Raw genomic sequence first — 18260 nt, 5'->3', positions numbered from 1 at the left:
ACTGCCTACAACCACAAGTGGACCTCTAATACTTTCCAGTGTTCCATCTGTGGTTTACATAGTTCGCCCATAATCCATAATAGATAAATCATCTCTATATTCCTGAGATACTTCATCCCATCATCTCTCCTATTACTATCAGCTAATTAGCTCCTTTACACTTTGTGGGGAAAATAAAACCATTAAATGGACACTCTCAATTTCTTTAGACCTCCATTTCTAAAAAGAATCCTTTCTTTCTCACTCATTTCACATTTGAAGACACATTGCCCTTTCTCTAGAACATGCCCTGAAGTCCATCCTTTTTTCCTCATCTTGTGCTCTATCAATTAATTTCTCTTTCCTCAGTAAATTCTTCTCCCTTTTTATGTACTTTCCATCTGTTTCAACACGCTCAACCTCATATCCTATATTGGCTATTATTCCCTCCTACTTCTTTATTTATTTATTATGAGCTCTCTTATCTTCTCATTTGGAATATAATTTTTGGAGATGACATCATCAACTCCAATGGCTTCAGTTACTAACTATCCTACATGTCCAAATCGATGGCTATAAATGAGATCTCACCTCATTGATTCCAAAATCACTCATATATTCCCAGTTTGGTCAGCTCAACTTAATGTGTCCAAAACTGAACTAATCATCCCCACTCCAAAAGTGCTCTACCTCATGAGATTCTTGTCTCTATGTATGGAACTTTCATCCACTCAGTTGCCAAACAGAAAGTTCAAAAGTCAGCCTTGACTTCTCAGTAAGTCTCATTCTCTTCCCTCTAAACAATCCCTTATTCTTGAGTATTCACTATGTCCTTATTATCTCATCAATCAGTCCATTCTTCTCCATTCTCACTGTCACTCTATAGGTTCATATTAATCATTCAGTGTGTTACTCAAAATGTTGATGTTCTCCTGAAATACTGCCCTCGACTAGTTTTATAATTCAGTGGGGTAGACATACATACACACACAGGCTGCAATTACCATCTTTATTATCTTTCTTTTGGATGACTGCAAGAGCCTTTCACTTGTCTCCTTGCTTTATCTAAATCACTCTCCAAGTAGAGTCAAAAGAAAAAGAAAAGCCTTCTAAAGGAGAGAGTTGATTAAATGATCTCCTGTTTAAAGACTTTAATGGTTCCTCATTCTTAGTATAGAGAACAAATTCCTTCCATGAAATTTCTCATGTTCTTGCCCTGGCCTAACCTAGCCTTCTCTCTTTACCACTACCTCCCACACTCCAGCTTGTTTCATACTCTAGCCACAGTAAGTTATTTTCTCATTTTTTGACCTATGCACACACTGTTTCCTCTGCTTAAAATGCCATGCCCCGCTCTCCTCAGTTGGCAAACTTCAACTTATCCTATAAATATCAAGTTAGACAGTATTTCCTTCTATTCACCTTCTTTGATTCTCTAGCCCCTTTCATTCCCAACAATTGGATTATATGGATTCTCTTTCTTATTTTCATCTCCTACTGTGTCTACTTTACATTGTAATTATTTTTACCAACCTGTCTACTCCACTATATTGCAAGATTCTGAAATGAGAAACTGTGTATTTTGTATTGCTGTATTTCCAAAACCTAAACAAATGTCTAGCACATAATGTACACTCAAATATACACTGAATTTTAAATAAACAAATAGAAGAATGAAAGTATGTAATACAGCAATATAAAGTCTAGGTTGAAAGAAATTATATTAGATCACAATGCAGATTTGCATTTTTTTATTCCCTTATCTTTTATAGCAAGTAAGTAGAACATTGGCATTTTTTGAATAATCAAATTAAAATTGGTTTTGAAGACATTCAAATTTTAAGACCATTTACAATTTGAAAAATATATAATCTGGTCTAAACAGCAGCCTCAGGAAAATAAACTTGTTTCAAATTCTGCAGGGTGTTTACCCAAATTGCTAAGAATCATCAAGAAGACATTAAAATGAGAACAGAAAGTACAAAAATATGGAACGTACAACTCTGCTTCCTCAATGGGGAAAAAATTAATAGAGCTAGAGAATGTTCAGGCAGTGTACATAACAAACCCAAGGATGTGGATTAGAGGAGTATTCACTTATTCACCACACTTTAGAAATAAAGAGAACCATTAGCATTTGGATAAAGGAAACAGAACAATTAAAAGCACTAAGTTCTGTAAGAAGCAAATTTATAGATCTTATTACTTCAAGGTAACAAACAGAAAGAAAACCAGGGAAGAAGCTGCATAATGCCAGTGGCATTATTGCTGTAAGTTCTGGATGAGGCCAATGAGGTAGACTTCAAAGTCTTACTCTTAAATATCTGAAGTAACACTAGATCCTATTACCATCTCACTGTTATTTAGACTGCTTTATATAAGCTTTATATGGGACTAAGAAATGATTTAATTATATAGTTTCTCAAGTAATATGCTCTGGATAGCTCTTTAACAATGGGGAGTACTAAATTTATGTGTACTGTTAACCCCTAATTAGATTGCCTAAACTCGTGTACTCTGCAATTCGCATGATGTTTCCCACTCTACGAAAAGGTAAAAAATAAGCACAGTATGGATTTTAGAAAATGTAAGCAGCAGTATAAAATATCCAACATCATGGTAGGGCATGGCCAAGAGAGAATCTCTATTTCACAGTATTATAAACTACACACACACACACACACACACACACACACGCTTCACTTTTAGCTACTGGGAATGAAGTTGATGAAGCTTGCCTTCTGTACACCATCTTTCCTTTCTGTGATCTTTTTTTCCTTTCAAGAAGCTTCTTTCAATAACTAGATTTTTATACCCACTCAATCTTCCATATTTGGAAAATGTTTTCTTGGAAGGATATGATTAACTTATTTTAACATAGAAATCATGAATACGATTTTTATCACCCTTGCAGAAGAGAGGTATTTAATTTTTTTTAGTTTATTTATTTATTTTTATTAACATATAATTATTATTTGTTTCAGGGGTACAGGTCTGTGATTCATCAGTCTTACACTATTCACAGTGCTCATCATTGCACATACCCTCCCCAATGTCCATCACTCAGCCACCCCATCCCTCCCACCCCCCTCCACTCCAGCAACCCTCAGTTTGTTTCCTGAGATTAAGAGTCTCTCATGGCTCCCTCTCTGATTTCGTCTTGTTTCATTTTTCCCTCCCTTCCCCTATGATCCTCTGTTTTGTTTCTCAAATTCCTCATATCAGTGAGTTAATTTTTTATTTGAACCAGGGACAAATCCTTTTAAAATCAATTGATCTCTAACTGTAGAATTCTTTTAGGAATCAGTGGACAGGTGAGGGTGGGATTTTGAAGGAAACGGATTTACTCTTCTAATAAAAGTTGAGTGCTATGTACAAACACCATGCCAGGCAGGAGAGTAAAATTATATCACATAAACAGTCACCTACACTACTTAAATATAAGACTGGCTGTAAATCCTGTCACAATATCCTGGCTGGTTGACTTACATTTCATCTTGCCTTAAGCTGTAATGTAATAGGTTCAGGGACTAAATATAAGCAGCTATCTGAAGACAATACATTTTTTCCCACATAAATTTAGACAATGAAAATAAAAGGAAGGGAAAGGACTAAAATATGTTGTTTAGCCTACTTTAGGAGCAATTTGATGATTAGACAACATCATGAGATATAGGAAGGAGACAGGAGAGAAAGAGGTGCCACTGAAAGTTATCTTTTCAACATCTCACTGATGTTTTAATGTGATTATGAACTTCACCTAGATACCTCGGTGAAGTATAACTAAAATTGATAACACTGGGTTCTGTATGTTCAGCATTAAACCTCACAGTGCTAAGTGAAAAGCAAACAGTAATAAAAATTTATGCATTGACTCTCTGTTGAAATAGATCGAATCGTAATACTTTAGATATACACCATGAACTCATGTTTGTACTTCAAACATGAAATCACATGTTATCTTAATCAATATTTTCTGAAAGCAGGTATCACAGAAAGAACTAAGATGTTCCAATACTAGACTATCAATCTCTTCTTATTGCTTAAAAACAATAATCCTTTAAAATTTTAGAACACTTCTCTAATTTTCCAGAAGCTCCCTGGATAAAGTAGAAAAGAAATAGCAATATCAAGAATCAATACTGTTGATAAAATGGGCCAATAAAATTTTTCTCAGTAACTAGAAAATATATTGCAACCCAAATCATACATTCATATCTAGAATGGTAAACCCTCGAGTTCCAAAAGTTTTGCTGTAGCCCATAGGACATAAAGTATTTACATATTCTAATGAAGATTTTATTCTTATTTTTAGAGTCAATACATAGAGATGAATTTTATGAGATATTAAAACTTTTAAAACACCAAACAATATCTCAAATCAAGTTCATATTTGTATTAATTACTATATATTAGTGTGTGTGTGTATATATATATATATACACATACACACTATTGAAATAGCTATATATTTCAAAAAGATAGCTATATGAAAATTGTATACAAGTAATTGTCTGATGATCTCGTGTGTACATAATTCAATTTGTCAATAGTTAAATTTAATGAAGAATCTAACTTACCGGCGGATCAGCCCCTTTAGAACCAGTCAGCCCTCCTGTTAGGGATTCGATATCCTGAAAAGGGGAGAGGTGTTGATTGTAAAATGCCACTCAACAGCATGGAGAATTTCCCAGTCCCATAGTGTCATATTTTCTTTAGCTACAAAGTTAGGGCACATAGCTACATTTGTTTTCTTTGTTTTATTTTCAGACAATCTTGCACACTGTAACACTATACAAATAGCCTGTATCTAAAAATCTAGATATTTTCTCTAATTCTGTGGAAACCGTAAAAAGAATAAAATGTAAACACTCATCTTGAAATATGCAAAAAAAAAATCACTCTAGGTAGGAAGGCAGTTTTGTTCTCTAAGGAGTCAAAGTGAGGACATAACAGAAAAAAGAAATTTTAGTAAAACTGCAATTTAACATATTATTTGCAAGAATATAAATCCCTTGGAAAATGCTTGCCCTATAAAAATTTTAATTATCTGTAGTCCACTCTATTACTGAACTTAAAAGATAAAAATATAAACAGATACGGATAGATTAGCTATTCTTTTACAAGGTTTGATTTCTAATCTTCAGTCAGTAACTACAGAAGATCATGCCTGAATAATGATAATTGTCAAAAGTATCATACACGGAGAAATGGGTGATGCTGTGACAAACTAGAGAGCATATGCCCAATTTACAGGTACACATGCAGCTTAGCCAAAACTGTCTGCTCAATGGCTGCTGGAGGAGTTTGGGGCTACATTGAAGAGTTACACTTCTTGACAAAAAGTTTCTTTCTTGTGACCCCAGTCACTTATCTGTTTGTATCTTTTTGAAAGGATAGGGATGAGGAACCTGGGAAATACAGTTGCAGTAAGAAATCAAAGATGGAAGATCACTGAGTCAAGATTGAAGGAAGAGAAAATTAAATGCCTATGATCAGAGTAACAGCCAATACCTTTATATCATTAAGAAGATTTATGCTACAAATTCATTTGGGACTTAATCACATCATTATTTCCCTGGTATCTCAAAAATAGGGAATCTTAACAAAAAACATGGGGCTGAAATGAGCATGTGGAGGCAACATAAACAGCAGGAAAGGGGAGAAGGAAGCAATGATGTGATGAAAGTTTCCATCAGAAGAAGCTGACTTTGAGCAAGAACTCAATGGGTGATGAATTTCTGTATGCATATTTTATCAAGGGCCATAAATGATAAGGCAACCACAAGGAATACTTGCCAAGAAAATTGTTGTCTTCACTGGAACAAACACACTGTACATAATGTTTTTCCCTATTCAGCATCCCTTTGAAGATCCTCTCCCTCACTCTAGCTCCAAAATAGGCTTATAAAAATTGCTTCAAATGAGACAGAAGTCTTATGGAAAATTAAGGTAATATGGATTTGGGAAGATATAATGGTAGGGTCCAAGTCCTTGATTCTATCATTTGAGTAACATTTGAAACGAGATGTTCTCCCCACCTGCAACTTTAAGATAAGTTTCTGGCTCTCAAAATGGCAAGATCCTAATCAATACGACTGCATTGTTATTAAGTCTATTTGTAAAAGGCTCTCCCTCTCCATCTCGTTGAAATTCTTTATTTTAGCACCATGCACACCATAAACAATCAAATCACCTGAATTATTTGATCTAATGTGTTCTTTTTTTTTTAAGATTTTATTTATTTATTTGAGAGAGAGACTGAGATAGAGAGAGCATGAGAGGGGGGAAGGTCAGAGGGAGAAGCAGACTCCCCGCCGAGCAGGGAGCCCGATGCGGGACTTGATCCCAGGACTCCAGGATCATGACCTGAGCCGAAGGCAGTCGCATAACCAACAGAGACACCCAGGCGCCCTGATCTAATGTGTTCTTTAACAGTCCTCTTAAATCATCTAAGTAACCTTATGTTCTTATATAATAAAACTAAAGTGGGAAACATATTTATAAGCTGACAAGCATTTTTTAATCCAAAGATAAAGTATAATTTTTAAACCTGTTTTAGAATTTCATGGAATGAACTGACAACATTAGGTAGTAAAGTGGCTAAAATATTAGATCAACAGAAAATAAAGCATAATCACTGCACTGTTTGAAAATATACCTGTTATGACCATGACAAAAATCAAAGTTCTATTCATATGAAAAGTGATTTCCAAGCACACTTAAAATGAAAGAAAATGATGTTAAGTACATTTTAAATTAATACATGCCTTTCTAAATATAAAAAACATATAAAGTACATTAAAGAGAAACACTTCTGATGTCATTATTAGAAAGATAACGTAGAAACTGATTCAGATTAAAAGCACTTTAGCCATTTACTTAATGCACTTTTTAAGTTATATCATGAAGATTTCTTACTATCATAGCTATGAAGATTTATTGCTATCTTAGGTAAACTGAATCAATTCTCAGATTCCTAAAATTTTAAGCCTTTCATGACAGTTAACGTCTTGAGAAAAATAAAGCAAAAGTAGAATTTAGAAGATGAATGCAAAAGGCATTGATATTCATGATTTTTAACATGTTGAATTAAAGCAAACTAGGAACTCGTGGCTCTAAACAGAGTACAGATATATATTCTTATTCTGATTTTTCATTTAAATGAAAAATGATTTTTTGAGCTTATACGCTATTTTGAGTATAAGTTGAAAAAAGTGTCCTACTTGGACGGATGCCCAAATTAAACACGGCGTATCTATCACTTGATGCAAAAATAAACTTTTCAGGTGTGAATAATGAGCATAAGTGCGCATGAATGCATTTATGTTGTAAAATTAATAGGTGAAATAAATAAATCTTTTGAGGAACACTGCACATAACTAAAAGTGAGTCAATTTTTTGATGGTTGTTGAATATTTTGTCTGCCAAATATAACTGAAATCCTTAACAAATCCATCTATCTTGTTATTTAGATATCTTTTTATATAGGTAACAACAAAAATACATTTAAAAAATAAAAACACGGATCTCCTAGAAAGTTTGTTGGCTGACCATTATAATAATGTTTGACTAAACATTCAAAACAAACTGATTTTTTTAAACTAGTTACAGAATTTAACTATATTATGTACCATGTTCATTTAGATTTAATAGCTTCATTTAGATCTAATAGTTCATTTAGATCTAATAAAATATCTACTATTTCAACACTTACCATGTAAATGCCTTATAAACATTAACATTACAGCCTTATAGAGTACCTATTTCTTTTCTCACTTAAGAAGTTAAAAATTTACATAACTTACCCAATGTCATATAGCTATTAGAAGTGGTATTACAACACATATTTGTATACTGCAAACTTGTGTTTTTTAATACCAGTTGTAGGGGAATAGCTTTACCATGGCAATCTGGTTACCTTGAACATACCCACATGGACCATATAGGCAGAGCTAAACAGTAGGTTGGCCTACGTCTTGGTGGAATGTTCTGTCAGCCTCCTGAGAACAGAACAAGGTAGGCAGTCATATAAAGAGCTTCCATACAGCTGCTTCTCATTCGCCTCTCTGACACCAGTGAGACATGGAACTTTCCACCTTACTCTTCCCCACCCTAGATCCATCTGCAGGCAGTAAAACTGCTGAGGTGCACTATGGGATTGGCTCCTCCCCAGTTGTCTCTCCCTCCTTGTTGTCTGTCATCTGGTCCATCCAATTTAGTGTCGTCCTGTGGGACTAGGGACCAGGCCGGGTGAGGCAACTGATGACATGTCCAGGGTATACAATTTAGGGAGGCATTCGTTCTGAGGGTCACACAAGTGCTGAACCTGCATGTGCAGGATCCTGACAATGAGTCCCTCCTTAAATTTTGTCCCTTAGGCACCTTATTTTAGAGTCCTATAAGAACAGAATTGGCATTTATATAATCCTAGGAGTGAGTGACTCCTCAAATTTTGTGCCCTAAGCACCCTACTTGTCTCACCTAGTCCTAACCTTCCTAGGAATATAGAGAGCTGACACCATGGTGACTCTGTTTACGCTGTGTATGTAATACACTCTTTGTATCCATTTGACTCATTGTTTCCCAGTTGAATTTATAAAAGTATGCCAAGCCAACCTAGTACCTGCCCACATGCTGCTACTCAGGTATTATCACTGCTTACCACCAGTATTACATAGCCTCCATTATATGTGTTGCCATCATCTACACAGAACAAAATAAAATACGATCCTTTTTTTTCTGAGACTTTATTCATTTATTAGAGAAAGAGAGTGAAAGACAGCACAAGCAGGGGGAGAGGGAGAAAGAGAAGAAGCAGACTCCCCGCTGAACAGGGAGCCCCATGTGGGGCTCCATCCCAGGACCCAAGGATCATGACCTGAGCCAAAGGCAGACACTTAACTGACTGAGCCACCCAGGAGCCCCTAAACTAGGATCCTTAACCATATAAACAATTTTCTTTCTTTTTTTTTTTTTTAAGATTTTATTTATTTGACAGAGAGAGACATAGTGAGAGAGGGAACACAAGCAGGGGGAATGAGAGAGGGAGAAGCAGGCTTCCCCACGGAGCAGGGAGCCCGATGCGGGGCTCTATCCCAGGACCCTGGGATCATGACCTGAGCCGAAGGCAGATGCTTAACAACTGAGCCACCCAGGTGCCCCAACAACTTTATTTCTTAAAAAAAAATTTCAGGTAATGGAAGTTTCACTTATTCTTCAAGGTGTCAAATAGCTAAGTGAGGTTATTAGCCAGTCCTTGACACAAGCTGTGTGAAGGCAGCCTCTTCTAATGTAGGAAAGCTCAGTCCTTGGTAAGCCAAGGCTGCTCATGAATCAGAAGTCTCAAGTCTTGGGAAGGTTGAGCTGCAGGTGCAGCGATTAGTGTCAGAGCTCTAAGTAGAGTGAGATTTGAGGGCAGCCTGGACCTCGGGTACCACATTAGGAGAGGTTTAAAATAAACTCCACATTGTGCACTGATGCTGTTGGCTGCCCAGCTGTGCCCCCTACCCATGATCCCCTGTTCCAAGAGTTGACATAATTTTTCCCTTGACAGACTTTCAGTAATGGAGCTTAGGGATTAATCATGTGGTTTTCAATGTAAGTCATTAAATTTGATGTTTAAGTCTTGCTTCCCCTGCATGGAGGTGGGAGAAAAAAGAGGATATTGGGATTGAAATCTCCCTCAGGGCTGTTGCTGTATTCTTATTTTTATACCTGAAGAGTAGGATCAGCCAGTTGTGGTCAAGGAAAAGATGTTAAAATAGCTTGGGTATCAAATACCTTAAAATGAAGAAAAATAAAATTCTAGTCCACTGAGTCTAACATTGCACATGCCATAAGACCCAGAACATCTTGAAACCTAATAGTTACATTTAAAGTTAAGATCAAGTTTCAAGTGTGATACTTCCAAAAAGTCACTTTATATTATAAAAATACTTAAAACATTATAATATTGTTATTAGCTACTGATATTTTAAAATTTGGTTTATACATACTTAAAGCTTGGGAATATTTTAGAAATGCTTTTGGGGAAAGTGATTCAATTTCAATATAGAGTACATTTTAGTGCATTAAAATAATCTATCAAAAATGTATCAGTACAGTGAAATCAATAAGAAATAGATTTCAACCATTTTTACTGAATGATTATATTTAAAATTTGCTCCAAGGTATTTAAAAACATTTGATGAGGTATTTTATGTTTGTAGAGAAGTTTACAAAATTCATATATTCAAAATACTAAAATTAAGCATTTTTTCCCATCCTTTTACAGAAAAATTCCTCAAAATGTCCCTCATCCCCCATTCTCTCTTCATGTAGCTTTTGTTCCCACTTTACCACTGCAATCTTATCAAGTTGCCAATGATATCCAATTGGCTGAATCAATTGTCAATGTTCCATCATCATTTTCCTTGATCTCTAAGGTACATTCAACAAAGTTGGCCACTCCATTTTCCTTCCAGTACATTTTCTCGTGGTTTCCATTTAGTTTCACCCTTTATATGATTTTATTTGGTAGCATGGCTTTAAGTGTCATGTATGCTGATGAATGCTGAAATTTTATCTTCAACTTCAACTTACCCTCTGAGATCCACACTGCCTACTCGGATCTCCAATTGGATGTATTATAGCCATCTAAAATTTCACAATGCAAAATCAAACTTGATTTCCATCTCAACTCTTCCCACAAATTAAGTTCCTGTCCCAGTGCTCTCCATCTTGACGTCACCATTCACCCAACTTCTCAGATCCAAATGCATCAGCAAATCCTGCCAATTCTGTTTTTAAAATATGGCTTGAATTTGACTATTCCTTACCACATACATTCCTACCATCCTAATCCCTTGGACCATATAAATGAAATTTCCCCCTTGGACTAAAGAAATAGCCTAACTGTTGTCCTTCTATCTGTCCTTACCTCCCCTTCCCCCATATCTTCTCCACACAGCAGTTGGAACTATCCATTCAAAATATGAGTTCGGTCAGATTCTTCCCCAGATCCAAACCCCCTGGTTTCCCATTAATCTTAGAATAAAACACAAACTTATTATCATGTCCTGAAATGCCTTGTAGTTATTTGGTTTTGGCCATCTCTCTGATACCATCCTTTTTCCATTATCCCACTCTCTCATGCCACCCAGTCACATTGATCCCATTGCCGTTCCAGAAACAGTCCAAATATGACTCCTACCACATGGTTGTCTTTTACATGTTTTTCATACTGCTTAGAATGCTCAATCCCTAGATATCCCCACTCCCTCAGATCTCAATTTAAGTATCAAAATCTCAGACAGACTTTCCCTAACTGTCTAAATCAGTGGAAGTTCCACCCAGAAACAAATGGCAAACTCAAAAACATCATAAAAGAGCATTTAATAAAAGGATATTTTATAAAGGTATGAATGGTTCAGTGGATCCAAGGGAATGGCGATGCACTGGGACTAGTAACAGCTGGAAGTCTTAACCAACCCTAAGTCCAGAAAAGTAAGATAAAAGAACAATGTTGTCAAGAGTCCAACAAAAGATGAACACCTCTCATCACCTTCTAGAACAGCTTGCCACACAGTAGGAGCTCAATAAATACTTTTTGAATGGATGAATGACTCAATAAAGCACATAATACCTTTTTTATACATAAAAAAGCTGAGGCTCAGAGTATATAAATGAAGAATTTCTCATTTTTTATATAAATATATCACTTTGAAAGATGGCTCAAGGCAAAAGTGTTTGCACAACCCATCTTTATAGAATGCCTGAATGAAAAAACTAATGAATGATTTTCCCAAGACCAAACAGCTGGTAAATTCTGGAAAGAAGCTTTGAATCCCAAGTGTTATAACCCCAAGCACCATGTACATTTTTTCCATTATACATCACTGATGAGACATCCCCCTAAAGGAAAAGGCACTCAATTCTGTATTATCTTAAGACAATAAATTTCTATATTCCCAGGGTTTCTAGTTCATAAGAAGGAAAATATACAAAATGAAATAATAAATAGTTCAAATACATTGAATTACAAGTCAATAATGTTTTTATGTAACGTCTCATAGTGTGTAGGTTCACAGCACTGGGAAAGAGTAATAGAAGAAATTTCCTCAAAAAAATCATTCAGTTTTTCACACAATGCTTAATGGAAACAATCTTCCATCACAGAATAGCATCTCCTTGAGGCAAGCATCCAAATAATGAAACTGAGTTTGTTAATGAGGCATATTTCTCCTTTACCAGACTTAAGCTGTTAGTGTTTCCTTGGCAACTTTACAGGGCAAATTTCCTGGGAGGCAGAGAAGAAGCAGGGAACACACACAACCAATTTTATATATCTTCTTCCCTATGGAAGCCAGAAAGAGCCCTATTTAGTCATTCTTTAAATTTAAAAAAAAAAAAGGAAAATATCTACATTTTTTACGTTGAGCACAGTCCAGCCCGAATCTAAGTTTTCCATGAGCCAGACAATTAATTCTTTCATAAAGCAATGATTGACTGAGGCACTGTGCTGAACATGAACAGCATGATGATGAATAAATCAAGGTCACTTTCAAAGAGTTCACAGTCTAGTGGGGAGTCAGAATGACAAAGACAATTTAGTCAGTATATGTATATTGTACACATAATAAGCGCAAGGTATCATACAGAATCAGGTGTATGGAATCTAGAGGCTGTGACATGCTCTCTGACTTCAAGGATCTTTTCAGTCTAAGAGTATGTCAATCTAAGAGTAAAAGTAGATCTTTCAATCTAGCAACATGAGGAAGAATTCTGAGAAACAAGGTGCTAAAATTATACTATATAGGTGTTATAGAAGTAGAGTATATAGGGTGACAGTAAGTTTGAGTATTTCATGTTGCCAGAATTGTTTATGGTTTTGAATGCATGCTGGGTAAGTTTGTTCTGAGACCTTGACTGGGTAACAATATAATTAACATTTATTGAGCATTGACTATACCAGACACAGTATAAAGAGCTCTATTGCCTTATTAAAGAGCATCCTATCTCTTTTGAATGTTATTTCCATCATTTTTAAGATGGAAGAGAGTCTTCAGGAGTTTAAATGACTTGACAAAAATCATACAGCTAATAAGTGTTCAAATCTAGATAGGCTGACTCCAAAGGAAATGATTTCTAACAATTATGCTCTCTTAAATAAATGGAGGTGTGGGGGAAAATGGGGACAACTTGGTATGACACATAGTGACTTGGGAGAAAACATATTTATTCAATATTTGTAGAAAGAATGAATGGCATTGCAAGCAGAGTTTTCCTGAAGTGAAGTGGATCGTCTCTGGTGGGAAAAAGAATATCCTTGTTCGACCTACAGGTATGAGAGTGAATGCCACTGAATTTAGCAAAAAAGTACAATTCCAAAGACTTTTGCCATATATTTTTAATGTCAAAATACTGTCCTCAAACTCACACCTAAACAAGAAATCCAATATGTTTCAAAGACATAATTGTGCCAGTATTGCATGGAACAGGGTTTTCTGAAGAAAGTACCGAAGAGTTTCAAGGTTCTGCCTTTTCCATGGAGTGCCTTCTTTGAAACGCTTTCCTTTATGAATTTTTTTGTGTGTTGCTTTTTTCTTGTCTATTCCCTTCTTTATGGCTGAGGTGATAAAGGGAATCTTTTGCTGAATCCTGACTCAGTCTCTGTCAGATCCTCTTTGCCAACTCTTACACACTGATGTATCCTTATTATCTCAAACTCAGTATGTCCAAATCAGATATCATCTCCTTTCCTCCTCTCCCATTACTATGGCCAGCTGCCTCCCATCCAATTTCTTCCTCTAGCGCTTATCTTGTTGGTACTTCCAATAAACAGGCAGTTGCCCAACCTGGGATTTCTGGAGGTAAATAAGGTCTTCCCTCACACTGGTATCTGTATACCAAGCCAGTTAATTTTTCCTTCTAAACTATCTGCTCAACTCAATCTATTACCTACTTTTAATAGCTACTGCATTCACTACCTTAGTTCAAAACCTCATTTATCTCCCCCACCCCCCAACCATGCTGGCTTTCTCCAAAACAGTGTGTTTTTTGAGTTGCTTTTTTCCACTCTCACACTCATATAATCTTTTCTCCTGAGCAGTAGTTCTCAAAGGGTGGTCTGGGGACCAGTAACATCAGTGTCACCTGGGAATTTAGAAATTCATTTTCTTTGGGCACCTCTGGTTAAGCGTCTGACTCTTGATTTAGGCTCAGGTCATCGGATCTCAGAGTCATGAGATTGGACCCCACCTCGGGCTCCATGCTGGGCACGGAGCCTGCTTAAGATTCTCTCTCCCTCTCCCTCTGCCCCTCCCCCACCCCCATATGTGCATGCTCCCTCTCTAAAAAAAAAGAGAGAGAAAAAGAAATGCATTTCTTTTTTTTTTTTAAGATTTTATTTATTTATTTGACAGAGAAAGACACAGCGAGAGAGGAAACACAAACGGGGAGTGGGAGAGGGAGAAGCAGACTCCCCACCAAGCAGGGAGCCCAATGCGGGACTCGATCCCGGGACTCCAGGATCATGACCTGAGCCGAAGGCAGTCGCTTAACCAACTGAGCCACCCAGGCGCCCAAGAAGTGCATTTCTTATGTTTTACTGCGGTCTTGCCGAATCAGAAACTCTGTGTTTGAACAAGCCCCCAAGTGAGTCTAATGCAAACTAAAACTTGGGAAACACTACTGTAGAATGACGTGTTTCAAATGCAGATATGTATAGGTTACTCCCATACCCAAAATTCTTAATAAGTCCCCATTCTTCTTAGGAAAAAAAATATCAAGCATATTTATCTATGAGGTCTTTCATTATTACATCATTCTGGACTACTTTTTTCATTTTACCTTTCACCACTTCCTCAAAAGAATCCTTACACTCTTACCATAATGAACTCTGTACTTCTTTTTTTGTGTCAAGTGTTTTTTTTTTTTTTAACTTCTATGCTTCTGCACCACAGATCCTTCTGCCTAGAAAGCCACCTCCCTCCTCTGAATATATTTTACCTCTGAGATCCACTGCAGGCATCACCTCCTCTCAGGAGACTTTCCTGAGTCCCTCAAGCTAGAGTGTTAGTTCTCCTGTTAGTCTCAGCATCTTGCACTTAACTCTATCACAACTTTACTACACCATTTTATAATTGCCATTTTACTCACGTGAAAAAAAAATTGAAGGTTAAATCAACTCAGTACTGTACTTATTATTATCTCTGTGTCCTCAGAAGTTACCACAAAGAGCAACCAATAAATGTTAAAGGAAGTTGAAAAATTTATGTTGAATTTAGCTTCCTATGAATTTCTCCTGCAAAGAAAGGATAAGCTGATTGGCTGACATCAGTGCCTGGGACCACTTTGAAATGTGCATTATCCTATATTAATAGATTTTCATCCTCATTATATTTTTGTTTCATTACTGTAAAGAATGAAACAAAAACCATTATCAATGGTTACTGAGAAGCTGATTATCTTTGAGTTTACTGCAGAAATTAACTTCTGGATGGCAAGACTGATGATCAGATATTTTTGTTAACACGACAGAGGCACCATCCCAAGAGACTCTGCCTGAAAGATGGTCAATAGCCCTTCAATTCTACCTCAAGCCTGCAAAATGCAACACACATGGAAGAAGAAATACCTTAGTGATCAAGAAAACAGGTTCAAGGCTATGTTCACTACTTACTAGCTGTGTGACTTGGGCCAACTGCCTGATCTTCCTCATGTAAAATAAGTCAATCTATGTCCTAGTACCTATCTTAGGAGGACCTTGGAAAACTAATTATGAGAGTTCATGGAAAGTTACTTAATGATAAATGATAGTAAATTGTCAATTATTATTAGTTATTACTATACATGAAATGACGCATAGGCACAGATTAGATTATAAATGAGTAAAACAAAGATAGGTTATTGACACAGATTACATAATGATGTATGTTGAAATAGATATGAATTAGAATACATGTGGATAAGACCTAGATATGGATTAATTCTATTTATAAACCTCCATTAAATTTCTAGAATGTATGTTCCCTGAAAGGCAAAAGATCCTAAATTCTATATTTTACCTCCTCAATCCCCCCCCTATAATTTTTCATGCATTTTTATGTTTTTGGTTATTATAAATTTTTCATAGTATTTTTAAATATATAATTTTTATTTTTGAGCAATCCTTTTGCTAGAATTATTTACTGAATAAAATCCATACCATGAACCTATACACAATTTATTCCTCTTTCAGTGTGTGTTATCTGACATCACATATTTATGCACCATGGTGGGCAGCTTTCAGCCTGTTCAAAATGTGCAGTAGCAACTGAGAGAAAAGATCCAACATTTAAAAGAGGATATCAATGTTATAATCCAAGATACACATAATTTACGGCAGATTTATCTATAAGCCGTTGTTGGTTAAGAGTCAGAGACTCAATTACTGTGATCTTAGTTTACAATTAAACCTCCATTTAGGGGCACCTGGGTGGCTCAGTCGATTAAGCGTCTGCCTTCAGCTCAGGTCATGATCCCAGGGTCCTGGGACTGAGCCCCACACTGGGCTCCCTGCTCGGCAGGGAGCCTGCTTCTCCCTCTCCCTCTGCCTGCTGCTCCCTCTGCTTGTGCACTCTCTCTCTCTGTCAAAAAAAAAAAAAAAAAAAATCCTCCACTTATACTTAATCTTCCCCTGACACAAACCACAAGTAAATTAGCTAGGGAAAAAAAATACAATATCTTACGCTTTTAAAGTATCAGGTTTTATTTTTAACTCAGTAAATAATAGCCTAAAATATTTACGGGGTCAAAAAAATAACTGGAGATTGTCCTATCTGAGGTGATTTTTTTCTATCTGAGGTGATTTTTTTTTTTAGAGGAAAAAATAAAATACATCTGTCCTTCCAACTATTATCTGCAATTCTACTGACTACACCAAAGTACCTCAAAGCCATTTATCATTTTGAATTATAAATAACTGTAAGGAAGAATTGCTTGTGAACTGAAAACAAAAACAGAGCAAATAATTTATTAAAAATATATATGCATATTAAATAGATATTTCTAATAAATATTTATCTTACGAGATTCTAGGTATTAAGCCAATTAACACTAATAATTTTTAAGGTAATCATGAGAAGCTGGCAAGAGAGCAGATAAAATATTTTTCAAATACATTAAGTTTACAGTTTCAGAAAAGTCTGGCATGGAATTTTCAGCTAAATATTATGTATCTCGTGCTCATAACTTAATTTTGGAAATAAGAGGCATGGAGGATCAGATAGATGGGGCAGAGATGAGAACTTGAAAAAACAGGAATCAATCAGTAGCACTATCTAAAATCAGATATGCAAACTTTTCAGAACAAAGTCGAATCTGAATCTAAAGGATATGCAGACAAATTCCTTTTCTGCATTGCTATTTACTTTGGGGAAAAAATTCATTTACCAAGTTCCAAATCACAAGAAGTAAATTTCAAATTCATTTCCTATTTCTTCTGCTTTTGAAATGATGAATGATGATTAGAATGGTAACCAGAAATAGCAACAGGACATATGATTTCTCTATTTTTCTTCTGGGCAGCTCCATTTCAATTGATGCTACCAAAATTCTGATATGAATCAACGTTTACAATATCAGTATCACATTCTCAAAATACTATTAAATGAAAGGAAATGAAGCTGACTGAAATGAGAGCATAAAATGCACTGATGCTATGTTACTAAATTAACTGAGATTATAACATAATGCAAGAGTCTTCTAACCTGGAGACTTAGAGTCCATGACAGAATGGTCTATAGTCAGTATATGCTCTATAGACAGTCTTGTTTTCTTCTATTCATTTGATCAGATTCCAAAAAACAAAACAAAACAAAAAACTCAAAGCCAAGCTTCAAATTTATAATATGCTTTGATTTACTATAATTAATTTAAAATATTTTATATTCAGATCTTTCTTTTCCTTCATATTTCTGGAACCTATTTTTCATTATTAATTATTCTTTCCAAATGTAACAGAGCATTCATCTGAGCCACACAGCCAGTTAAGAATTCCAAAGTGCATAGAATGCAAAGTCTCTTGAGATTAGTGCAGTAACAAAGTATGCATATTTCTCTTGCTTAAAGCCACCCAGACAGAAAATGCAGACAGTACTCATTTTGCATGGCACAGTGTTAACTGAAACTGGTGAATATAAGAACCACATCCTGATGTGGCTCCGTGGTAACTCAGCTACCATGTAAAGCAAGGACACAGCTCTCTGGTTCTGACATGCACTGGTTTCAGTTAATACAATACCTGTAGACTGAGGACA

At 35.8% G+C, this 18260-nt stretch overlaps 1 protein-coding gene across 5 annotated transcripts in view; it reads right to left on the bottom strand.

The window, feature by feature from the left end:
• The window catches only part of PPFIA2 (PTPRF interacting protein alpha 2), a 466996-nt gene that overhangs the window by 379897 nt on the left and 68839 nt on the right, over nt 1-18260 (bottom strand). For 4 of the 5 annotated variants that reach the window (XM_044914754.1, XM_044914752.1, XM_021689859.2 and 1 more), the window contains exon 2: nt 4560-4613. The exons of the other annotated variant lie outside the window; for it this stretch is intronic. In XM_044914754.1, the coding sequence (XP_044770689.1) occupies nt 4560-4613 (54 nt within the window). The remainder of the gene's footprint in view (nt 1-4559; nt 4614-18260) is intronic. 5 annotated transcript variants of the gene reach the window in all.

Source organism: Neomonachus schauinslandi, chromosome 5 (assembly GCF_002201575.2).
Source record: "Neomonachus schauinslandi chromosome 5, ASM220157v2, whole genome shotgun sequence".
In the NCBI taxonomy this organism is placed as follows: domain Eukaryota; kingdom Metazoa; phylum Chordata; class Mammalia; order Carnivora; family Phocidae; genus Neomonachus; species Neomonachus schauinslandi.
Note: the sequence above shows the minus strand (reverse complement) of the source record. Positions and strands in the feature narration are given on the sequence as shown.